The sequence below is a fragment of the Drosophila erecta genome, unplaced genomic scaffold (genome assembly GCF_003286155.1).
Source record: "Drosophila erecta strain 14021-0224.00,06,07 unplaced genomic scaffold, DereRS2 tig00000152-arrow-arrow-pilon, whole genome shotgun sequence".
Lineage (NCBI taxonomy): Eukaryota > Metazoa > Arthropoda > Insecta > Diptera > Drosophilidae > Drosophila > Drosophila erecta.
This window is the reverse complement of record NW_020825211.1, coordinates 1,520,354-1,546,121: the sequence shown is the minus strand read 5'-3', so window position 1 is coordinate 1,546,121 and position 25,768 is coordinate 1,520,354. Positions and strand designations below refer to the sequence as shown.

Here is a 25,768-nt window from a genome sequence, read left to right as displayed (position 1 = left end):
GATTCTGGTGTCTTTTGATTTTGCTTACTGCCTTTTATATTCTTTCGTTGCATACTTCAACATTTAGATAAAATTAATAAAGTTCCGAATTTTTTCGTAACGCAGAAAGTTTGAGCCCGCGCAACTTTCAAAACTGCCGTTACCGAATATTTATCGCTACCGCAACGCCTGGTCACACTGGCGCAGGCAGCACAACAACAAATTCCAATTGGAAATAGAAACGAAACAATGCAGATTGCTGCATTATTATACAAGTGAAGAAGAAGAGAGTGCCATTTTCGGCTGCTATTTTTGCCCGTCTCTGTGCCTGTGTGTGTGTGTGTGTGTGTCGCGTGTGTGCTCTGCGCTGAGGTGTTTGTTGGCGAACGACAGCGAAAGGCGACAAGCAAACAAACAAACAAGCAACACACTGGACGTAAGTGCTTGCAACATTTACCCAAGTTTGTCACCCACTCGTGCCCACTCTGTCGCACCTGCAGGCGAAACGCAGTTGCGAAAAACAACAGTGTTTCCCCGCGTTTGTGTTTGTGTGTATAAGATAGCTGTCAATTTTTTTCGCTCTGCATATTTTCTATTTTGTTTTGTTATATCCTCTATTTTGCTGTGCATGTGTGTGTGCAAGCGTTTTAGGAAATTGCGCCTTTCAGTTGCAAAAACTCTGCAAAAAAATAGAAACAGAAAGCTTGGCTTAAAGTTTACACACACAGCTGACTTTGTTGTGGAAAAAGGGTGAGAAGAAGAGAAGGATTTTCAGCTTTTTGTTTGTTGCACACACACACAAATGTGAACGAGCAGCTGTGGCGCGCATGTGTATGTGTTTGTGTATTTTTGTTTACCTCTCTCACCACCGTCACACTCTCACTCACGCTCTTCGCCACTCTTTTGCCCTCTGCCAGCGTCGCGGTCGCCAGCGGCGTCGCAACGCAATAAATTTCATGTTATTTCTGATAAGAAAACCAACCGCAATCGGTCTATATGTTTATATATACAACTGATCCTTAGCTATTGACCCCAAGCAGCGGTGCGAGCGAGATGGCAACATCGCAAAGAAGCAGCGACATAAGACAACAACAATGTTGGGTCGTTGCTCCTCTGTTTGCTTCTTCGCTTTCATCTTGTGCTCCTTTTGTTTTTGGTATCGTTCTTTTGGATACTGCGAAGAGTGTATACCCTGCGTTTTAGACCGCAACAATTTTAATCTCAAGTCAAATAATACATTGCATGTACATGTATGTAAAGCTGCTATTGCTGTTTAAATTTAAGGTTCAAACAAACTAATCAAACAAACAAACCACAATGAGAAACCATAAAAATACTGTTCAATCTAGTAAAGTAGATGCCATAGCGTGCTTTCTTTGGGAACGAATAGTCAATTCATACACTACATTCTGGTCAAATAAAAACAACAAGCAAGCGAAGAGAAACAACGCAAAAGTTGACTTTTCAGTTAAGAAGAAGAAGCCGCAGACGAAGAACAAACAGTAAACAATAAACAATAATCGGTCGCAAATGAAGTTCAGAGATTGTGGCAAATTATAATAACGGCAATTAATGCGTATGTATTGCAACAACCTAGAACGGCAACAACAAAGCAAACAGCTGATGGTGCAGATTAATTTAGCGGTTTTTCTTTCGATGGTTTTCATCTGTTGCAAGCGCAGTACCGTTAGCTTTTTTGTTGCTTTCGACACGCGACGTCGCTGCCGCTGTCGCAGTCGCTGCTTGCGTTGGCATACAATCGCGATACCGTTACACGGCAGCCGCTTGTTGCTGTTGTGTTTGCCAGCACTTTTAGCACACACAGTGGCGGTAAAAAAAAAATGCCTTGAAACATATGTAATAAGCGTGAATGTCTTTTTATATATTACTTGGGTGTTTCTACCTTTGCGGCCTGTACTGTGCCGCACACATAAAGTTGCAAGGTGTAGGCAAATGCCAAAAGTCTTGAAAAAGTTTGAAGCCAGGATTGGAAAGAGATGGCGCTAGAGGGCAAGGAAGGGGAGAGAGTAATAAAAATAACACGGTTAACAGTTCTAACGGCACTTGCCGCTTGCGCTCTCCTTGCTTAGCTTCATTTACCTCCCACCCCCTGCTGCCCACTCTGTTCGCCACCTCTTTATTCTTGTCTTGATTGCAACTGTAAATTGCGCGTAATTTGTTTGTTCATTGAGCACGCATTATGCGTTTCGTTCAATTGTTGCTTTCTTGAGCTTTTCTAGCTCGTTTTCTTGTTGTATTTTGTCCTTTATCGCCGACTATGCTGCCACCTGCTGCGTCGCAGTCGGCGTCGCTGCCGGCGTCGCCAGCGCTACTCTGTCTCAGATTTTTTGTTTTGTACCAAAAGCAGCGTCATTTGCCATCCGCATTTCGCGCTGCGCGCTTTGCTTTTCGCTTGTCCCGCTTTGTTGTCGTGCGAAGAGAGTGGCCAAGAAGTAAACAAAATAGCCAAAGTAGAGGTGCAACAAATTGAATAGAAATCCGTTTGTTTCGGCCGCAATAATTGTGAAAAGCGAGCCGAAGAAATCGACAAGTGAGTGAGACATTAACAACATTTTGTGTTCCTTTTTTTTATCCACTTTTCTTTCTGTGTGGTTCAGTGAACTTCTTGTTAGTTTGTATTAAGCAGTTGCCGCGGCAAAAGTGCTAATTAATTAACTAATTGAACAGAAGGGCGCAATTTGGATTTCTTTGTTGTCTGCGTCTTGAGTGCACTTCCCTTTTGCACCCACTCTCTCTCTCTCTCTCTCACGCTCTTCTCCTGCGCTCTTTGTTCTGCCCGTTCGCTCCTTTTGCATTTTCTTTGTTCAAGCCAGCGGCGCAGCGTCGCAGTCGACGTTGGCAGCGGTGGCGATTTGCATTTGGAGATTGAGCAGAAGGCGGCGTTGTGATAAAGAAGTCTGTGTGCAGCAGGGGGCGGATAAAGGAGCGGGTGCAGCGTGGGACGGGGTCTAATTATACATTGCCTTTTCGCCAGTATTTCGGCTTCCATTTGGTAAACAAGTGAAAACAGGACAACAAACCAGCAGAGAATCTCAAGTCTTAAAAAAGGAACTTGCATTTTAGTGACTTAAATACGTTATAATGTGTTTTTGTTAAATTAACAAGCTGTGATGCTAATAACCCTTTGTCAAGCTGGATCACAATTATTGTATGCAGTTAGACAGTCTGCCCAATTTGCAGACCTCCACTGTACCGCCCACCTATTTGTACGGCTAGTCTGTACATGTGTATATGTTTAATCGGTCATTGTCTGCGTCCTCATACTTCCTCATGCCAAAACCCCTACATATTCCAATATTCCGCTTATCAATCGGTAAACATCGACGCGGTCAGTGAATAACAATTAACGACATTGACAGGAGTTACACACATAGGAGGAACAAAGAACACATCAAAGGCGCGCATCTGGTATGAATAATAGATGGGTATCGGAATCCGGGCATTATTCATGGGCATCCGCATCCATTCACGGCTGCCCCGAGATCTGTCCCATTTAAATGGGACCCTACCTGGTCCCCAAATTGACTCATACTCAATTCTGGCTTCGGTGTTTACCACCGCATGGCATACGCCCATTAATCACTTAGCACTCGAAGGCGCTAATAGAAAGAGTGTTCTCATCGGTTGAGGGTTCTCCACTGGCTACTCCAGATGATCCGTCTTGTGGATGCATTCTTTGCATTGTGAGATTGTCTGTAGAAAGGCGTATAGCCTTTAGTTCTGTAGAGATGAACTTCTTTATATGGAGATCCATAAGTATATGAAGCACTATCATGTTTTTATATCATAATTGAGTTCTTGTGAAAGTATTTACATAGTGTTTAATAGGAAATACCAAAATCGCCTTGAGATACAGGGTACACTGTGATTTGGCAAACTGTATATTTCGCTAGCTCATTTTTGTTGCGCTTTGTTTGGTTTCCGGGGCGGCAATTATCCATGTGTGTGTGTGTGGGTTGCCCACTGGAACTACCAACGCCGGAGGCAAGGAGATTGCAAATGGAAATCAATAATGGAAAGGCCCCTGCCATATCTGCTAGCCATAGCCAAAGCCAAAGCCACATAGCCTATATTATAGCCCACTCTGTAACGCTTGTTCTGTTCTGTGTTGTTGTTTCTCTGCGCTGCGCTGCGCTGCTTTTCCTTGGCTCGATTTCAGCTTTTTGCATAACAGATATAACAAACAAACAAACAAGCACATGCATTATTAATTTCGCCTTTTGTTTTTCACTTGCAGTATTCTTTGGCAGGAAATCTGATATAGCCGGGTTCGGAATCGGAATTGGAATCAGAATCGACATCGACATCGAAATCGGAATCGGAATTGAAATCAGATATATTCGGATTAAGAATCGCGCGCGGCAAGTGACTGTAATCGCAGAAATCATTATTCAATGACAGCAGCCGCGGCAGTTTTTACCGCTGCTGCTTTTGCTTCTGCCGCTGGCCACGCCCCCTCTGCCTTCGCCTCCGCCCCCAAAGCGAGGAAAGCCAAAGTGCAGAGTTAACAACGCCCCAAAGCAACCGAGACTGGAAGATAGAGTTGTGGTCCTGGTTAAGGTAAGGAGTAAACACTAGTAACGCTTAAAATCGCACTGGATATAGTAACTATATGTATGTATATAAAACTCTCGATTTAAGAGACCAAACCAGACATCAAACATTTCACATTACTTAAAATTCGCTTCTAAAACGCTTGAAATACCCGTGACACCCTATTATGCCTACTTTATTCGTATACGGTCATGAAAATAATGATCGTTACATATCGCCATAAAAACCATAATAAAGTAGGCTAGTGTATCGCAGGCCGGCACCACCAAAAACATTTCGGCACACCCCACACCATTTTGTACATTCGAGTTAAAGTGACTGTTTTGCTGTGAACCAATGACTGATTAGCAAATTCCTGATTACAGAATAAGGACCACTTTCAGGACAGACAAACGCAGGAGATTTGCAGTCTATAACGTTCGCATATAGAGGCACACGGAAACAAGGATATCAACGTCACCATGGTGAAGACGTTTCAGGCCTACCTACCGTCCACGAATCGGACATACTCATGTGTTCACTGCCGCGCCCACCTCGCCTCCCACGACGAGCTCATCTCGAAGTCGTTTCAGGGCAGCCAGGGACCGGCCTATCTGTTCAACTCGGTGGTGAACGTGGCCTGTGGGCAGACGGAGGAGCGGGTGCTCCTAACCGGCCTCCATGCGGTGGCGGACATCTACTGCGAGTGCTGCAAGACGCCGCTGGGCTGGAAGTATGAGCACGCCTACGAGTCCAGTCAGAAGTACAAGGAGGGCAAGTTCATCATTGAGCTGGCGCACATGATCAAGGAGAACGGCTGGGACTGAAGGGCTCTCCGTCTGATGGGCTGAATAATCAGGAGCACACCCGTAACAGGATCAGGAAAACAGGAACAGCAGCAGCAGCAGCAGCAGCAGCAGCGGCGGCGTCGGCGGCAGCGGCGGGAAAAGCAGCGAGTTCACCACAAAAACAAAAAAAAAACCAAAAAAAACGAAACACACAGACATAGAGTGTTAACAAAATGGCTAAAGTCTGGAAAAATTCGAAAGAACAAACAGAAAAAAAAAAAAAAAGGAATGGGCAGCCGAAAAGCGTGATCGAGATTTAGGGTACCACACAACATATATATGCTATTATATAGTGCATAACTCGTCGTATCTTATAGAACAAAACAAACAAATCAATCAGACACACAGATATACCGCACACTCGATCGAAAAATACCCATTACATAGAAAGCTTGATTGGGCTTGGGAAGGATCTCTGCGCTGGCCGCCATCTAGGATTTCCTCACATTCATTTCGATTACCATTACCCATTTATACCACTTTGTTTTCCTTTAACCCATTTTGCGTTGCAAGTTGATTCAATTATGTGTACTTTCTGTGCAAAATCGGCCTTAATTCGATGATTTCAAATATAAAACTGGCGAAAGCCACACGCAAAACAGAACTTGCACTGCCAATAAATAAGAGAAATGTTTAGCATCCAAAAATAAAACAGCAAAAGCAGGAACCATTTGAAACACATGCGAAATCAAAAATAAAAATCAGGAAAACAAATTGATAACACTCACCGACATAGACAAACACATACACACTCAAACATTTTTTAACGTAGTAGTTATATTTAATACAATTATTACAATTAATTATTTAATACAATTTAGCTTGAAACAAACAACAAAAAACACACACTAAAAAGCGAGATAAACTTAAATTACATATTTGTCAATGTGCAAGCGTAAAGAACAACAGAAAAATAAAGGCGGCAAGGTGCGCGTCCCCGCCGCCAGGTGGCGTTCAGGTGATGTCCTCCGAATGCCACATGACACACGGGAATGATGCACCGTTGTGCGGGGGAAAAGGGGTTGGGAAATGAAAGAAATTATATGAAATACAAGCATATGACATGCCTAACTTTAGAATGAATATGAATATACATATATGTATATATGTATATTTATGTAAGAGAGAAATGCGTATTTATGTCGCAAAATATCGTACATTAATCAAATCGAAGGAAGCTGAAGCTAAACAAGAACATAAATATATGTATAACGATGGAAAAAGAAAAGAGCATATTTTTAAAGCAAAACGGATTATGAAATATGAATATGCAAAAAATAACTGCCAAGAACTATTTAAGTTAAATGATGTTCTCTAAGTAGTTATATAAATGTATCTGAGGAATATATTTTGTGGTAGAATTAAAGTGAACTAAAATAAAAGGAGAAACAAGAATACAAAATATAACAACAGAGTTCAATAAAAACAAAATCAAGAAAACAAATCCCTTTTGAAAACGAGTAACATTGAAATTGCTGAATACTTATTTGTGTCCTGAATTTCATCCTCTTAAGCAATTGGCCGTACTTAAACTCGTACATATATATATCTTTCCAACTTAAAACCTAGTTTTATCGAAGCTTTAAGCTTTGTTCGACCATTTAGGCATTGACTACTGTACTCCATGCATCTGATGCACCATGAAACGAAACACAAATTTTGAAAAACGGAATTCATACAAAAACGAAAACCAACTGATGTTAGTATTTACATACATACATGCCACTATACATACATACATACAAAAACGAGACCACCTTTACATAAAAAAAAACATAAAATACAAAAACATACAAACATTAAAACACATCCAAATACAGTCAGCGCCATGAACCGCATGCAGCCGATTAAGATGTATTCAAATCTCAATTCAAGATTGCAATAAAGCGCATTTTTAGCTCAACCAACCGATGTTTTCGTTCTTTGGGATTTCGCATACAATATTTTATTTGTGTACACATGGAACAGTGTAATCAATTCAATTTCAAATTCTGCATCATTTGAGTGTTAGCTTCAGTGTTGTCAGTAGTAATTTCTGCATTATTCTATTTAAATGGTTTACGATAAAACAAATAAGTAAATGTGTGAATTGGCAAGACTAATTGTAAACCGCATTTAAACGTCGTACCGTGTAACGTGCAACGTGTGAGGTATTAAACGCTGTTGAAAGATCCGATTGGCAGCCGATTACGTACGCAGTTTGCAGCATATCAGCAACGTGTTGGACAGTAGCAGTGATATGTGGTTCATCAGCAGCTGGATGGATGCCTCGTAGAGCCATAGAGAGGGCATTCGTGTTCGTTAGTGTTGATATATCCGTCCATCAGGCGAATCGACAACCCCGCCTTTAACATCGTCTTCTGGCTTCGATTCCTCGGATTTTGGGCGAGGAATCAAGCCCGTGCAGACATTTTGTCAGCACTGTACATGTAATAAGGCTTAAGCCCATTGTGGTGACTGTAGTTCTAGTGTATCTTGGTCCATCAGGCGAATCGACAACCGCGCCTTCAACATCGTCTTCTGGCTTTGATTCCTCGGATTTGGGTGAGGAATCAAGCCCAGTGCCGACATTTTGTCAGCACTGTACCTGTAACGAGGCGTACCCCCATTATGGTGACTGTACTTTTGGTGTATTTTCATACTCACTTTTTTCACGTGAAAAATTTTGAATTTTTTTTGTAACTTATTCCAGAAATACGACCGGTTTGTTGCCCATGTCGAAGGCAAATGAAATTTTGGTTGCCTGTAGGTCGAATTACAATTTTTGTTCCAAAAAAATAATGACAGCTAAGTTCTCGGCCAACCTGATGTAATTTATCAGATTTGGGGTTATTTTTTGTTAAATTCATCTAGTCACCTTTGAAAATGGATATTGCATTTAGTGTGGCATATTTTGATTGAAATAACTGCGAAAAGGACAACGTTCCTATTGCATTCAATGCAAGCTATTGAGGGTATGAAAATGCCCCACTAATCCTTTATTTCGTTTCCCTTATTTCCACTCAAAAGGGAAGGAAATTGACATGTGAGGGACAGGAGGACAGCCTACGTAGGGAGAACCCTGCTCCGTGAGACCTTCATTTTTTTCCCCTCAACCAATTCTGACGTGGGTCAATTTAATTTGAAGAGATTGCAATGCTGAAATGGCTGTAACTGTCACACGCCCAACCAAACTGGAAAGTAGGGCCCCATTGTCTTGTCCTTTTTTTTTTTTTTTTGGGATGCGAATTCGCCCACACACAAACATCCTTTAACATGGAGGTGTTAAAGGGAAAGCCCTTTTTCTGCCCCCTTTGAGATTGAGCGAAGGGTTTTGTGTTTGATATTTTCCTCAAACCATTTGTGCTCCTGTCGGCAGTTTCATTACTTTCCATTTTTTTCATTTGAGTGGAAGTGGAAGTATGAAATGCTGATGTCTTGATTGTAGGTCCCAGAATGAAATTGAAATTGAATATTAAGCCCAAATAGGTTCAACAGTTGACTGCTTGAGGTAATTACATTTAGTTTTCATTGGACAAGATCTGATTATACTGAACGCATTGTGGCAACACTGCGAATTAGTGATATTGCACACGTTTACTACCCCTTAGCTCACATTAGTTTGGTTCATAAAGAAGCATGAATAATCCGTTGAAATAGCTAATACTTAGTTTGTTCTCTTAAAGTCGCATAATAATTTAACAGGCAGCACGCTATAGCAATGGCTATGGAGGCCACAGTCATTACTACTGATGATGTCCCTCTCCGTACACAAACTTCTGATTTACATGACCCTCTGGGAAGTAAAAAAAAACACAAAACTACAGACCGGAGTTGGCTTCGAAGAACTTTTGTCGGCCAGACAACAACTAATGAATGATGCAACAATAAGGAATCGCACTGGCCAAGTCCGCAAAAGTCGACTCTCAATTGGGAAAATGGGGGCTGGGGGAAAACTGCAGGGAAAGCACAACGGGGGGTTGGTGGTGGTGGTTGGGTTTTCGAAAATTCCGAGAGGGAAAAACATTTCCTGGTCTCGTTTGCTTCGTTTGCCGTGTCCCCCTTTTGGGTTTGTAAGCATTTAATTAATATTGAAAGCGACACATAAAAGGCTTAAATGCCCAGATCCCTCACAGATGCACACATGGCAGCCACGGAGGCCCAGACCCCGATACCCGATCCCGATCCCGGATCCCTGATGCACACTCAATCCGTCGAGTGCAGCATGGCATCCAGCAGCAGGCCAATCATTTTTTCCAGCACCATGTCAACGCAACCCAGATGAACCGGCTGACTGACTAGCAGAGTGAATGGTTAGCTAGAAGGAATCGTAGAGCGGTCGATGCACTGAAAGAAACCATTTCTTTTCGTCACTTACCATCTGTTCTAATATTTAACTTTCGTCTTCTCCACTGGAGTGCACAATAGCGCCCAAAAGTATGCAGTGCACGAAAGCTTCAACTTGGAGCCCTAGTGGGTTAAAACAATCTTCTGATTTCCCTTGCTTCTGCCCATTTTGGACAGTGTTTATTGGGAATGTAAGTCGCAGAGTGGGGCAGGTTGGACTGCAAGTCAAAAGTTGACTGGGACCTTGTCCTGTCATCACTTCAGAAGTCTAATGGGCGCGTCAGTGTTCGCCGAGCGTTCAGTTTCGGTGCAGTTAGTTGTCAGCTAGTGTCCCGGCATATCCAAAAACCCCTCCTTTTTCGGGGGTCTGCCATTCTGCCATGGATGGCAGTCAGTCAGTCGCTTGTGTGTCATATGCACTGTCCCCATCCTTCAAGCGTCTCTTCAGTCCGCAGCATACACACTCGCACACTAACACACCAGCTGAAAGGAGAGCCCACAGTGGCTCAATCATCGTTGATACGCCCAGGAAAAAAAGGGCCCCTTTTTTGAAGGGGGCTTAAACTAGCCACCCCCTCTTCCCGCGCCGACCACTTGTGATGCGCTTTTTGGCCCCTCCTTTGCGCTTTGTGAACTGACTTTGGCCCATTTGTTTCCGCTGGCACTACTCGCATTCCTCAGCGATTCATGGCTTGGCTGTCGAAAATCGACGGGGCGAGTGCTGTGAATTGAGTTTTAAAGGGTGGTGACACTTGCAGCCGACCAACAACTTACTGAACTGGAACATATTTCCTTCAAATGACCAAAATGGGTCGAGCCACAATTGTTTAATTGTTTAAAAGCCATTTGCGTAAATTGTATTCATTTCTTTACCTTGTATTCCATTTATCATGTAACATAATCTTTCGTCGCCTTATTTTGCTTGTTTTCCATTTCTTTCATTTCTTTACCTATTTATTATATAATGTAATCATTCGTCGCCCTATTTTGCTTATTTTTCGATCTCATTCGATCTCAGATCGAAGAGTGCATCTTTGGCCCAAGGGTCGCCGTTTCAGGAAGCTCTCAAAAATATACGTACGAGTATTTCGCCCGGCGGCTTTTATCTAAGTATGTGAAACAGCGCATTGCGACGTTGGCTGGCTGGCGATGTGGCAGAAAAAATCCAAGCCCATCGTGTAAACCACCTACATTCAGTATGCCCCATTCCAAGTGTCATAAAGTGACAAATCCATCAACGGCTCGGATGTGAAATGATGCAAGGCGTGCGCAATTTGTCTCGCCAGAAACGAAACGAAACGGAACGGAACCGGAACGGAACCGGAATGAAATGAAACGCACTGCTAATGGAAGCGAGGAGGGGGATTTCCTGGCAATTCAATTTGGGATTCCCCCGAGGAGGAGGAGGCCACCCCTTTTCCCACATTACTGTGCATCGTAAAAATTCGTTATATGCATGGGTGCTTGAGACCAGATGAAATACGAAGAAATAGCAATCGTTACGCATATTAAATTAGCAGAGAAGTGTTCTCAGGAAACTGGGATCTTTGAAATTATTTGCGTTGGAGGGGTGGGGTGTATTGTGCCAGTTTTTCAATTTTCGGTATGCATTTTGTAGCAATGCTGTCATCTGGGGAATTTAAAATTCGAAATGTTCAACGCAAATATTGAAAGAGTGTTGTATATGCACACCTCGGTGCCCCTTCACACCCCATTCGAAACTAAATAAATATTTTTATTGTGTTTGTTTGAATTTTATTTGCCTGACTGCAGCTACTAAAAGCCAATAAAAATGTGCACGTCCTGCATATATATACGGATATATTCTCACAGAAATGTAGGTTTTGCAAACTAAATTGAACGTTAACTTATGTGCCTTACGCCGCATTATTGGCCATGTCGAGTATGTCGCTGTGGACGGCAGTTCACGTAGTGACGAACCGCACTCATTTGTTAAAATTGGCGATTGATTACTGACAATTTGTGAGCTGTTTAAAACATTCATTAAGCTCCAGTGGTATTTTTATCTAAGTATAGATAAGATAGCTTTTCATGAACATCCTGATTTCCCCTGACTTGCTTTATTTGTTCTTTGTTAAAAATATATTTTTCCAAGTGCACTCATTGGATGTGTGGAAGTCAGGTTCGGCAATAAGCCGTTTATGCCCTGATTTATTATGGGCCAACAAATCACCGACATGATGGCTCAAAGCCCACCCTCCTTCCACTCCACTACACAAACCCGAATGAATCCCGGCTGGGTGCATTTTTAATGGTTTTCGTGGAAGGGCTGTGATATTTGCATTGTGCCCGGGGCTCCTCGCAGGAAGCCATCGAATTCAAGTTCAATTCGGCGGCGAACACTTAAAGATGAGTCCCAGCACGTGGGAGTACATCCATCGCACACCACAAAACAGGGGGGGGTGTTTGACCCCCCAGTGGCAACCAGGTGGCAATGAGGCTGTGGCAAAAGTGATGATGACAGGGCCAAATGGAACTTTCGTGTATTATTATTGCTGGGCTTTAACGCTGTTTTCTTTTGGCGGTTGCCCCTTGCTTTAATGGAAAGCCTGAGGGTGTTCCCTTTCCTTTCCACGAATTTGTCCCAACTCCAATCGACCAAAAACCTCTTTAAGAATTTCCTTAAGGGGAGAAGTATTTGCGAGAAATCAACTGCGATCGATGGGCCATAAAAATCCACATTAAATTGGTATAAGTCCATAATAGTGGAAGGAAATGAATTCTTGCATTTATTACCAAAATATTGCATGCCTTAGTAAAGAAAAGAATATTTTTTAAATATTCTAAACCCATGGCAAACAATTTTAGAGTTATATTTTGTGAAGATTTACTCGAGTGACAGTAATCAATGTGATCGAAATGTAATTTCTGGTTACATCTTTTCGCTGATTTCGGTTCTGAACCTATACCTATAGCTTGCTCGTCCTGTGAACTTCTTCACACACTTAGGATGATGATTGGGGTGTAGGGCAAGGTGTGGGTGGTAAATGGGTGGAAAAACGTACGAAGGACGCAGTGATGCGAAAAGTGTTGAAAATGAAATCGTGTACGCATCGAGAGCATAAAACGTGCATTAAAATCTGTCATTTACATTGGTAAAGGCGTGAAAAATTGGCTGGGTCCAATCCCCGACCCGCTCTTTGTCTCCCGGCCACCGGATTTTCCACACTTTTCCCCACCTTTCTCTTTCACTCTTTGTGTTTGCTCCCCTGGCGAAAAGTTGGAAAAGCGCTGACGAGAACTCGGTTTGCCTTTGGCTGTCGCAGCATCGCTTTTCACTTCTTACAACACCACGCCCCCTAGAATTTTCTCATTTTCCCCGCAGCCCCCTGCACCTGTCCTCGTTTCGGCTTCAACTCTTTTTCGCTTTGAATTTGCTTTATGAGAAATTTATAACATCCCTTGCCCCCAACTTGAAGTCGAACGGAACTTGTTTGTTAACCAGGGTAAAATCGGGGCCGGAAGGAAAAAAAGGGAGAGGTCAGCGAAACTGCTAACCAGTTAACATGTACACCACGTTTTTTTTTCGTTAAATTGCACATATTTTAAAATTAAATTCACTTCCATACTGCGAATTAAAGTTGCAACTTTTTATCTGATTTTTATTTGAAACATTACGATAATACATTAATAATTTAGCTATTCCGTTTTGCGCAAAAGGGCGATGGAGAAGTCAATCCACCCAAGTGGCTTGAAAAGCGAGATTCAAACTCTAGCACTGGGTCGCCATACATTTAAGTTGATTAATTAGCAAGCGGATTGCGGATATCAAAATGGATTAACTGCAAACCCTTCACGAGCAACTTTTCAGCAAGCAAAAACATTTTAATTAAAATGCCATTGCGTATACGCAGCGTGGGCAGCGTCGTTAAAAATTGAAGCGCGGATAATGTCGGTGTTTGGGATTAGTTTAAAGTTGCGAACAGGGGACCCAGTTATGAAGTGAGCATTAAAAATAATTATGTGTCATGAGGACAGGACTAATTTCGTGGGAGATGACAAGGATCGAAAAGGATCTGGCTCTGAAAAGAAGATTAGAAGTTTGACAAATCAACGTGGCTCGCCAGAAAATGCCCCCAAAAATATAAGCTGAAAGTGAATCAGATACTTGTATCTTAGCCTGCCGGCTGTGAAGCAATTACATTTAATTATCAGAGCGTTATGCAAATGTTGTCTGGCTCTTAAATAACAAGATTGTGTGAGGCTGGAAGGGGAACGGTTATCGCCAACAAGATGCCCGAAAATTCAAAAGAAATCAAATGCGTTGGAGTCACTCTTGCCGGCTTTACATTTTCCCCCGGCCAACAAAAACACCGCAAAAGTCTGAAGTTTGAGTCACAGCGTGACAGAGTCTGTTGCCTTTTACGTTATTTTTTCTTTTTTTTTTTTTTGGTTTTTTTGGGCGAATCTGCCGAGAAGACCACATGGACGCCACTGGCGGAGAATTAAAACCGCAGCCGGGTTGGTGGTGGCAAACTAACAGATGGGTGCATATTCAGCCACACTGTCTGACAATGATGGGAATTTAATTTTGAAATTTGAAAATCGGAAATGCTGTGCGGTTCATTAAGTATGGCAGCTTTAGTATCATAAATTCTACGGCACATTTTAATTCAATTAGAATAATTTCTATAGAAATTTGCGTGAATTCGTCTATTGGACATTGAATTATAGGGGGATTTGGCAATAGTTACTTAACCTAATTAGGCTAATACAATAGGTTTTGCACGGCTTGCTAGTTTGCATTTGATCGTGCATTTCTGCTAAATACATGCTACAGTGTAGGAATTGTGGTGTTGCAACCATTTTTATTTGGTAAAATTCCGACTACTAGTTATGCTTGTTTATTACCACACTGCCGGATTGCTCATATTCCTTTTTCCCCCAAACTATTTCTCCTGCAAGGCTTCAGGCGGGGCCACATGGCGTATGCTTAATTTTGTTGCCACTTTGACAACATGACTGCCTGCCCCTAGGCAATGTGTGTGTGTGGGTGTGTGGGTGTGTGGGTGTGTGGGTGTGTGGGTGTGTGGGTGTGCGGTGTCTGCGTGTGTGGGTGCCAGCCTGCGCAAGTGAGTCTGTGTTTGCTGACCAAAGGACAGAGGGAAGGCCAGCCGAGTCGAGATAAGCCTGGATGAGCTGAAGTAAGGTGTTGTCTGCTAGCAATTAAGAGGACTTTATCACAAGTACATTAAAATATACCTTGAAAGTAGGGAAATCCGGAGGAAGAGCGAGAGGGCCAAAAGGACGAACGAGCCAACAAACAACCTAATTAACTTGTCAAAAATTCAGACTCTGCTCACCGGCCCAAAAGGAGAGAAGCCAAAGAAACGGCATGTAAAATATAAACGAACAAAAAAAAAAAACAAAAAAAATATAATAGAAAACAAAGGAAAAGTGAAGGAAAACAAACAAAGGCAAATGGCAGTTATGCCCGTTTTCGCCTACGTGCCCGGCTTAGGGTTCTATTAAAATTTCAATTAAATATTTTCCTTTTCCGCTCGCCCGGCACCCAAAATACCCGGCAACGCCAGTACTTATGTGCTTTAATTATTGTTTTTTATAATTATTATAATTATGAATGCGAGACAGCGACCCTCCGGGGATTGAGCGACAACAACAAAGGCGATTGGGTGAAAACTTTCAAAGGAAATGGGCAGAAGTGCGATGCTGGATTCCACAGCAAAAGGAAACTGCGCTGCCATTTCGCACGCAAATGTTTAATTATTGAAAATGCCTGGTGTGGCAACGTGTGCTGCAAAGTCGAGGAAATCCGAACGGTTGCTGAGACAACAAAAATCTGTTTACGTGATTTTCCTTCATCTTCGTCTGTGTGTTACTTTGTCGCACATGGAAAACGAAAGCAATAAGATATAAAGGATAAGGAAGCTGTGGAAAACTATAGCTACAGGAATACTTGAAAAAAAGCAGTGTCACTTCGCTAAAATGTTTGCAATTATGATGTTGGAAGTGCGATTTTCAAAAGCAACCAGCTTCCGAAAAAAATGAGTGAGTTTTTTCCTTTTGAAAAGATTTTTAGATCTGATTTTATAAAGTTTTTTAGGCCGCATTTCCGCACAGTGCATCCTTCGCAGACAGACCGCCTCGTGGTTGAGCAAAAGCAGCGACAAAGACAAATAGACAGACGAGGCCACACACGTAGGTGCAAGAAATCCCGCTGCACTTGGCACGACCAGGAAAATGTCGCTAGAGGGAGGACTCCTCGTAGTCCTGTTCCTTGTCGCTTCTTCAACGCTTTTGCGAAGAGCGCCGCAAGCAGTTTGCCTTCAACTTGAGCCCCACCACAACGACATTGATGCACTGAAAAAAAAGTGATGCAACATTATACTTTCAGTTGAAAAGCCTAACGCAGTTATACATACCGATATGGATATCTGAGATATAGACATGGATATTTTTTGAGAGCATCATCTAAAATGGCATTTCATCTAGTAACTTTCAGTGTAATGCAGTTGCCATAGGTCGGCGGTTTTGGCAGCGCCACTCCTTCTGCTGCAATGTCTCCATTTGGCTGGCTGTCTGCTGCTTGTTCGACTACGTGTCTATTCAAATTTTCGCCAAGATACCCTGTAACCGTCTGTCGGGCACTGTACACCATACACGATCGCTGCTGCCGTGCACAGACAGCATTTGATTTAACTTTATTTCGGGCGAGAACTTGTGGAAGCCGAAACTGCCTCGAAAGTTAAAAGAGAGATTCGCAAATTGAATTGGAATTATTTGGCAAATGTGCAGCGACGAAGTGATCTAAAAAAAAGACAACTTTGTATACATATATAAAACACACATAAAGCGCAATGGAGTGTGGCAACATTTTATGCAAATCAACTGACAGATTTTCACCTCTGGCACGTGAGCAAGAAAATTGCAAAAAAAAAGCACCAGGTGCCGTAGAATGTTGGCGTAATTGAAATACTGCAGCGATAAATGCAGCACGACAGCAGCCGTCTCTCTCTTATCGGCCATGCCCGTCTCTTTCTCGTCAGGGGCTTTATGCTCCTGCTTGCCGGTGATTTGTGCGTGGTCGTTATTCGATAAGCGTTTAAGTAATTAAATGCACGCCCGTTGCGATTGATAAACGAGCAGTCGCCTGTCCCCCTTACATTCCCTTACACCCCCTTATATATCCGTCTCGCTCCGATCGGCAGAACAGGGATTTTAATGGACATACATATATGTTTGATATATACGCATATTTCACTATGCTGGGGACAAATGTTCGTATGCAAATGAAGCCTGATATGGTTGAAGTGATAATTTCTTGAGGACCAATCTGTAAATTGCATCTTAATGGAAAATGTGACCTTTTAATAACTAGATTAAGCGCTACTGATAAGTTCTATAGTTCAAAAGGCGGCGTTTGATTTGCTAAGGCACACTGTTAGACACTTTGACAACTTATTTTGAAAACAATTGCTGGGGAAAGTGGCGTTAATTGCTGAATTTTTTATTTGCATTTAAATGGCGGCCTGCGAGTTTCCCATGCCAAGAACAAAATGCGAGGCGTGATTATGCGTAAATAATAAATTGTTGCTTTATTGAATTTCATTCCATTAAAATGTTACCACATAATGAGATGTGTATACAAGTATATTTTGGTGTGTTCTCTGTGTTGTGTATTTTTTTTTTTTTTTTTTTTTTTTTTTGATAAGCTGATACCACCTTTGAAGGCTTATACGCTCTGCTTCCCATTTTCTGGTATTTTTTTTTTTTTTTTTTTTTGTATATAAACTCAAATTCCAATTAAATTGTACAACAACAAACAAACAGCGTACGATTCTGCGAATCCGGAAAATCGAAATCGTTGATTCGCTTTCGCGTAAACCCAAATTGTTTAAAGTTGAAAGTTTAAAGTTGAGCCAGAAAGATTGTTCTTATCAGACAAAATTACTTTTACGAATACAGTTTGAGAATAATTTTGCCACTGCGCTTAGTTTTAATTGCTTGGCGCTTTTGCGATTTTTTACCTCTCCACGTTTCGCTTTTGATATGTTAATTACACCGCATTGCACTCTCTTCCCCGCTTTCTCCACGACTTTCTTTTGCCCGCTCCTTCATCCGTCTTGCTTATGAAATTTTCATTTCCGTGTGCGTGTGTATAAACTCGTAATTCGGCTGAAGCTGTGGAAATGCATTTTTGTTAGCTGCTTTCTTTAATTTTCCTACACAAAGTATATTTAATTTCTTAACTTTTCGACTTCTTTTTAGGGATATTCTTTCAGAGTTTTTATCTTCTGCCTTTTGCAATTTTATTTCTTTTTTTTATCTGTTTTAGCTTTTCCATTTTCTTTTTTTTTTATTATTGAAAAACCTAACAACTTAGGAGTGCTAGAAAATATTACATAAATGCTTAAAAGAAATCAACTTAATTTCTTAACATTTTTTTAAATAGGCAAAAGTATTTAAAGTATCTTTTCAAATAAACTAACATATTGTAAACATTTTAATAAACTTTTAGCATTACGGAATTTATTAGTTCTTTTTGGGTCCGAAAAAAATATGTTAACATCTATAATTGTCTTTTCTTTACCTTGATATGTAGTTATACATTTTTTCTTCTTCAGCTATTTGTAGTTTTGTGCAACATTGTCATTGTATTCTGCGCAAATTGAATTTTTCTCTATTTTGCTTTCATGTTTCTCGCTAAATTTTGAAACCTATTTCGATGGATTCCGCGTGCAAGGGCGATAGGAAAGCTTTAATTGTGTTTGTGTGCGGAGAGCAGTGCTGCCATTCTGTGTTTTTCATAAGAAACATAAATTATTTCATGTTCTGTTTCTACAGAAATGACCAGGACTTCGTAATTTCTTATGGACAATAATATAACTTAAATCCAAAATTGAAATACATATATCGTTCCAAATACATAATCCACTTTAGTTGCACATTGTTGAACAAATTTTTAAAAAACTTATGATAATCCGTAATAAATGTTCAATAATTTTGTCCACTTTTCGTCCTGAATTGCCTAGTAATTTCATGTTGGCTCATGACAGCACTGTTGAGGAGGCTCTTTGCTAACAATTTCTTCTAATTTTCAGCTACTTTACACCGAAAAGCAATGCTTTCTAGAACTAAATAAAATCCAACCGTAACTAAGGCGAAAATGATTATTTTTTTGTCGGTTATCACTTTTTGATTTCTAACAGCTCATTGAGTATGTGTGTGTGTTTTCTCGTGTTTGTGTATGTATACGTGTTTGTCTACAAGTGTTTTCGCTATTTATACACAAAAAAAGGGTTTTCGCTTAACTTTAGTTTTACAATTCTTTGTTTTTTTTTTTGGTTTTACTTTATTCAATCATTTTCTTTTCCTAACGTTTATCGTTCAATATTTTTTTTATGTATCCACCACACAAAAAAAATCGTTTTCGACAATTATCTCTATATATCCATTGATTCGATTCTGCCTTTCCCGTGTAAAACATAAAACACCAAAAATAATACATCCGAAAGCGGCGACTATAATATAGTTCTAGAATTATGTTTAGATTTTGAGTTGGCAACATGTCTGAAAAGGGGAATATACATTTTTCAATCGCATTTTTTATTTAAGGGGAAGAACCCTTTAAATCTGGCTGGCATCGATTAATAGTGGCTTGAAAATATAGTGGAATTTGAAAGGGATTTCCTAGGAAAGGTACCTCTTGTTTTGGTTTAAATGGAACAAAAATCTTATTTTTATAATATCAGTCGGAAGTTTTCAACTCAATTTTCATTTTCAATTCACTGAATTCTCAATTTAAGCGAAAATATTCAAAAGAACTAGTTGCGTTGTTTACTGATATTATTTATTTAAAAGCGTTTCGCCTAAAGGGTTCTTGTATTATTTTTAATTTTATTTTTTCAGATAATTTCCCTTTCCATTCGTTGCTACCAACTCATCGTTAATTTTTCCTTTACCATTCATCTTAATCTTCAGCTTTTCCAGCTTTTTCGGCTTTCCCAGCTTTTCCATTGCTGCACAAATTCGCGGCTTAAGGCATCGGAAAGTGATTCTGCTCAAAGTCTTTGTGTCGCTCCGCCAGCGATTTCTCCAGCCGTCGATCCGTGATGGCCACGAATGGCAGACGCGACTGTTTGCCTCTACTGCTGCCGACGAAGCCGGAAATGGCGGGTCCACTTGCTCCGCCCACGCCAATGCCATCTACCACGCGATGGTAAACAAAGGAGTTCAGGGGGGATGGATCTCCTCTTCCTCCTCCTCCTCCTCCTCCACCTCCACCTGCCCCTCTTCCGGTTGTTGCGGTTCCGCCGCCTTCGGTGGTTCCTCCGCCAGCGGGCTTTTCCGTGGAACTACCCGTCTCCAAACGTGGCCAACTACTTTGACCCCTGCCAGCCACATTCGCCACGAACTGGGCACTCCGGCTGCGACTGCGTGGTGTGCCCAGAAAGCTGCCGGCGATGGCTGGATATGATGGGAGCTTGAAGAGAGCTGGTTTCGGTGTGGTTGTGGAGGCTGCACCTCCGGGCTGACTGCTTCGCATCTTTCCCGCCTTACTGGCCATTTCCCGCTGCCAAAAGTCCAGAGTTTCGGCTGCAGGATCGCTTTCCTCGCCAGAGACAACGGGTGCATCCTCCTCGGGCAACTGATTGTTGGGCGATGTTGTGGAAGTCACTGGGTTCTCCTTTGATTGCTGCTCCTGGGCCACGGTAACCTCCTCCTTGGGCGTCGTTTGTGTGGTACTATACCTGCTCTTTTGCTGGGCAAACAAGTCCTCGAAACGCTGATGCTGGTGGTAACGTCGCCTCTTCTCCTTCAGATACTCATCATCCAGTCGCACTGTTTCGGTGCTGCCCAAAGGATTACCGGCACTCAGAGTGGGTGTGGGTAGCGTGCCCTCCAGGAGATTGAGCAACTGCTTGTTCCGCCGATTATACTTCTTGATATAGGGTGGCAGATTGGCCTCTTCACCGCGCTCCTGCTGCGCCTCCTCCAGCTCCGCAGCACTCTCGTAGTCATCCTCATAGTCGCTATAGAGTTCGGGATGCGTTTCGCGGTAGTGCTCATCGTAGACCTGAAACTGCACCCTGGCTAGATGTGGCCACTTGGCATAGTATCTCTCGAGATGCTCCAGTTCGGTTATTTGGTGTCCAAGTTGCGGTTTCGGCGGTGGCAGCGGCGGAGTGGGCGGTGGTGGTGGACTGGGGTCAGCCATTCCCATAGAAACCTTCCGCTGATAGGGATTACGAGGACGTGTTTTCGGATGACTTAGCTTCTGGTGGCTGTGACTGTGATGATGGTGGTTGTGCGCCCCATTGTGATTGTAACTATGATGGTGGCTGTGACTGTGGTGGTGGTGGTGGTTGCCCAGATGTTGGCCACTGTGATGGTGATGGTGGTGGTGCTCCTTCGCCGGCGGATCACTTTTAACACCATTACGCAAAACCGGACTAATGCGCCGATACCAGTTGCCATTGTCATGGGCAATCAAACGCTCCATTTCCGTGTGATGCTTCAGATCCACGTCCGTTTGCTGCTGATTGTCGTAGTAGTTCACCTGACCCTCGTAGAAGGGTTTCCCGGTGGCCACCAGGGTTCGCTGGGGTCGCAATCCGAGCGCAAAGATCGGTGCTGAGTGTGTGGATCTCTCCCGCTCCTTCTGCAACTTTTGCAGGTGCCTGGTTGAGATGGTGGCCGCTGGAGCGGTTTCCGGCGGCGATGTCGCCTCCGCGTTCGGTTGCTGCCTCTTCAGATAGTCCTTGTACCGCTTCTTGTGACTCTTGTGTCCAGTGCGCTGGCGACTCCTTCGCAGCGCCTTAAAGCGTTCAAATGCCGACGAGGGGTCGGCGGTGACAGGGGGCGTGGCCGTGGTGGCTGTAAAGCAAAATAAGTAAGAAAAAAATGAGAAAAAGTCCTTGTTAGTCTCGGCACGCTTTTTAGGGCTCGGAAGTAATAGATTTCTATTAGGCCAACGAACAACAAGAGCTTCTTTTATCCAATGCCCTGCAAATAGGCGAGTATAGGGTAGTGGGGTAGTATGAAATACACAGAGATTTTGACAAGCATTCAAAAAAGAAAACTGCACGTCAGAAGTAAATAACTTGACTTATCAAATGCTGATTGAAAAACCTCCGAGTTAGAATGAATATTAGATAACATGTAATATCACTTTGAGGTTCAAATTACAGTTTTAATTGATTAACTTTCCGTTGAACTCGCGAAGAGGCGACCCATAACTGCACTTCAGAACACATAGCTCCTAAATGCTTTGGGTGTAAATATTGTATTCCAGGGCATTCAAGGCTTTTGCTGCTAATCCCGCCCTTCTCCCCCGTTTGACCCAGCTCACTGTTGGTCCTGAAATCCTTACAAACCACACAAAATACCCAGGACCGCCGTTCCAGCAACCTCTAGCCCCTCCAGGAACCGCACACAAATTCATTTCAACTTGATTTGTGCCGGCGAGGGAGGCATGAGAACTCCCAGGAAATAGCCAACGAATTTATGCTGAAACTCTCGAATCAACCCGGGCATTTGAGCATTTCCTTCTTCTAGTCGGGGCACGTCTGCCATCGCCGCCTCCGCAGAACTTCATTTCTTGGCCAATCCTCTGGACAGATTGTGTTGCTTCCGTTTGGTCTATAGTATATATTCTTATACATACACGTATATGTATGGGATATTTGTTGTTTTGTAAGCTTTATTGTTTAATGCCAGGAAAGGGCAGGGGGGGGGGGGGTTGTGTCGTTAGGTGTGAGCATTTCCCTCCTGGGGAAAGCTCAACTTTCTTTCGTTTGATTTCTTTTCTGGGGAAAAATTGAAAGAAGAACATTTGCATACATTATGGCTTTGGCTCAACTTTAACTAAACTTATTAGGCCAATGTGTATATTTAGATTTTCGCACTTTAAGTCGTGCATTAAAGTGATTCTGCTGGCAACAGTTTGACTTATCGTTGTATGTCCCCACATGTATGCACATATCCTCTGTCTGAGGGTCTTCGTCTGCAGAATGTAGAATGCTTTGGGGATTTCCTTTACATATTTTCAATTTGCGGCACACACACACATTCACATGCCTGACTTTGATGGGTTCTCCAACTGGGGTCCGAAAACCGAGAACCGAGTACCGAAAACTGCCAGGCGAAACCGAACTCGGTGTGGAATGTGGCACAGTGGGTCGAACTCGGATGCTTCTGTGGGGCCGAAAGTTTCCACTGAGCCAGGCATTTTGCTTAGTTCGCCAATCAAAGGCCAGTGGAATGCCGCACAGTGGGTCTGTTTAAGTATGTTTAGCTTTCAGTATGTTTTGCCTTTCGGAAATGTCTATATTTTGGATGGTGTAGAATCGATCAATTATAAATACTTTTGTAAATAAAAAATGTTGTTATAATATACAGTGTATTCTCCCCTTTACCCACTCACTTCACACTGTGCCTTTCAATGTCGCATTCATTTCAATTTTGTCTTTATTTTATTTTTATTTTAGTAGCGTTTTTTGTGCAAACGACTTACCCTCGTGATATCGCTGCAATGCAGATTCCAAATCAGATTCCAATTTGCCATCCTCTAGCTGCTCCGCATCCTCCGGCTTTCCATCCGATTTCTCCCAGGGATTTTCCAACTTTGTCTTCTCCGCCGGCGGTTGTTGTTCGGCGTAGTCGTCATCCACGTAACGTGTTGCATGTTGCTGCCGTGCAACAACATGTTGCTGCTGTTTCTTCTCGGTTGCATTCAGTTTGCCGGGATAGTAGCTGCCTAAGTAATTCTCCTCGGATTTTTCCGGATCAAAACTGACCAACTTTCTGGCGTTGCCACCGCTGCTGGTGTCATAATAGTGCAACTCGCCCACGTCCTCGTCCTTCTCCTTCTCCTCCTCGGTGGTATCCTCCTCCTGGGTCTGGGCACGAATCCTGCCGATATCATAGCTGCCGTAGTATCTGGTTTCTGGCGGTGCTAGACCAAGGAAATTCCTCTTCAACTTGCGGCCAATTGTTGCTGCTGCGGCTCTAGGTGTTGTTGTTGTCGTTGGCGATGTTGCAGTGGTCGATGTTGCAGTTGCGGTGGTGGTAGTGGTGGTGCTGCTGATGCTATTGATGCTGCTGCTGCTGGTTTTTGATGTAGCCAAAGTGGTTGGGACCTTGGTGGTCATTGATGTGGCTACCGGGTACTTTCTGGCCAATTCATCATTGTCAATGGGGGACTTAATGTCCTCGTCCTCGTCGTCGTCGCCAGCGTCTTCGTCCTCGCCGTTGTTGTTGGGCAATATTTCATCATTATCCAAATTGTCCTCGCTATCGATATCGATATCGCCAATGGCCTCGTCCACCTGCCTGGACTTCTGCTGCTCCTGCAAGGATTGGTCTTTCTGCTTCTTCTGCAGCTGGGATCGGGACTTGTCCGTTGATTGGCCAGATGGCTTATTAAATTTTCGTTCATTTAATATTTCAATAGCATCAAACAGCTGGGACGGCGGATAGTCGCCCTCCAGTAAATCCGCCTCGTCGCCATCATCACCCCGTTTCTTGTCCTGTTGACTTGGCTGTTCGTGCATGCTCTTCAATTTTTTATACGCAAAACTTTGCCTGCCAAAGTTGGCGCTTTCCTCCTGCTCCTCCTGCTCCACTTGCTCCTGATCCTCCTGCTGTGGCTTCTCGTCGCCGGAAGTGAACTTGGTCCCGCCACCAAGGACCGTTTCCATTTCCGATTTTCCGGCGGCAGCTTCCATGGCTAGCCGATGGTGATTGTACTCTTTATTGTTTTTCAATTTGTAGTTTTGATGGTGGCTTATATTGTTCTTCTTTTGCTCCTTGAAATGCTTCTTGCTGTTGCTATTTTGGTATTTCTTAGCGTCCAGGTAAACACTGAAATTCCTTGAAGTGGGCCTTTGAGATTCAAGTATCTGCAAGTAGTTGCAATGCACAGTGCGGAAAATCGGTTAAATGTATATTGCATAAAATCTGTTTCCTGGCAATCCATTGATTGCAATTGTCTTAAGTAGTTTCTAAAACATAGAAGCAAGGAGAAGCTCTTGATAATTTACTTTCTAGTGTAACAAGTCTTCAGTGCACAAAAATATAGAAAAGGATTTTGGGCGAAGAACTGAAGTGGGACCTGCTAAAGTGCACATGTGCAGGTAAACAATAAAATAAAAGTTTCATGTTGGGTCCCAAACTGCTTTCAACACTCAACACTCAAGTGTCTGCAAATCGCTGATTAAAGGAGTGAGGAACTGAATTTTTCGGGCTACTGTCATTCGAGGAAATTGTAAATGCAATGTTGGTACGATGCTGACTGCATTTTAAATTGCTAAAAGCTGTTATACCATTTCTTATACCGTAGGCCGTTGTGGCATGAAGGTCCTTGCTGTTCGTCTTCATTAAATAAAATGTTATTCTTAGACCATTGACATCATTGCTCCTGATACTTTATATCCTCGCAAATGGAGTATGGAATTCTGCAAATTTTAGTCCATGCTCGAAATTTAAGCTGTGAAACGTATTAATCAAAGCACTCGCTGGCAATTTTTTGTCTGGCCCTATTTTGGTTTCAAAAATGCTTTCAAGTGCCCTGCTGACTGTTGGTCCTCTCGACTTTGGTCTCATTTTGCGCTCAAGTGAATTTCAATGCAGGAATCGAGTATCAGGCTAAGCTGTGGGCCATCATTGCTCCTCCAAAGTTTGTGGCTTTGGCCAGTTTCTTCGGCTTAAAAAAGTAATTTGACTTGGCCGCTCGCATTGTGCGACATTTCAATGGACACACTCCTTATAGAGCACCCCTTTCTGAATGCGCCCCCACTTTTGGCTCAATGGAACTGACCTCATTCGGATTGGACTTGACTGTAGGCTCGGCCACTCTGCCAAGCATCTGCGTGTATTTATGTTTGGCTATGTGCTCTAAAAAAATGTCATCAAAAAAGGGGAGAAAAGTCGGTGCCTAGTGAAACTTATATATTGAAAATATTTCAATCTGAAATTTGTGTTAATTGCAAGCCGCACAGGGACCGCTGCAGTAAATCTGTTCTGGTCTTAAAGTATTAAGTATTTGGTTCTCTTGGCAAAATCTCGATTCAAGCGCC

The 25,768-nt window shown here is 42.6% G+C and overlaps 2 protein-coding genes and 1 long non-coding RNA gene across 8 annotated transcripts in view; 1 reads left to right on the top strand and 2 right to left on the bottom strand.

Annotated features, from left to right (window-relative positions):
• Positions 1–149: 149 nt before the first annotated feature.
• LOC6551576 (protein yippee-like CG15309) lies at positions 150–5,466 on the top strand. Of its 6 annotated transcripts, none has more exons than XM_001977227.3 (3): positions 150–415; positions 4,238–4,560; positions 4,920–5,466. In XM_001977227.3, the coding sequence occupies exon 3, from the start codon at positions 5,016–5,018 to the stop codon at positions 5,358–5,360; it is 345 nt and encodes a 114-aa protein (XP_001977263.1). In that variant the 5' UTR covers positions 150–415; positions 4,238–4,560; positions 4,920–5,015; the 3' UTR covers positions 5,361–5,466. The 6 variants fall into 6 exon arrangements, with proteins under 6 accessions (XP_001977263.1, XP_026838520.1, XP_026838516.1 ...); XM_026982719.1 differs by lacking the exon at positions 150–415 and adding an exon at positions 715–729; XM_026982715.1 differs by lacking the exon at positions 150–415 and adding an exon at positions 2,316–2,530.
• Positions 5,467–7,294: 1,828 nt separating this feature from the next.
• Positions 7,295–8,113, bottom strand: LOC113564587. The gene is made up of 2 exons (XR_003408107.1): positions 8,028–8,113; positions 7,295–7,968 (listed from the first exon to the last, which is right to left on the bottom strand). It is a non-coding gene; the product is annotated as an uncharacterized LOC113564587 (long non-coding RNA).
• An 11,461-nt stretch (positions 8,114–19,574) lies between these two features.
• The window catches only part of LOC6551577 (LIM domain-containing protein A), a 35,560-nt gene continuing 29,366 nt past the window's right edge, over positions 19,575–25,768 (bottom strand). Inside the window, exons 3-4 of the mRNA XM_001977228.3 lie at positions 23,206–24,592; positions 19,575–21,566 (exon numbers count right to left, since the gene is read on the bottom strand). Coding sequence (XP_001977264.2) covers positions 19,726–21,566; positions 23,206–24,592 — 3,228 coding nt within the window. The 3' untranslated portion in view covers positions 19,575–19,725. The remainder of the gene's footprint in view (positions 21,567–23,205; positions 24,593–25,768) is intronic.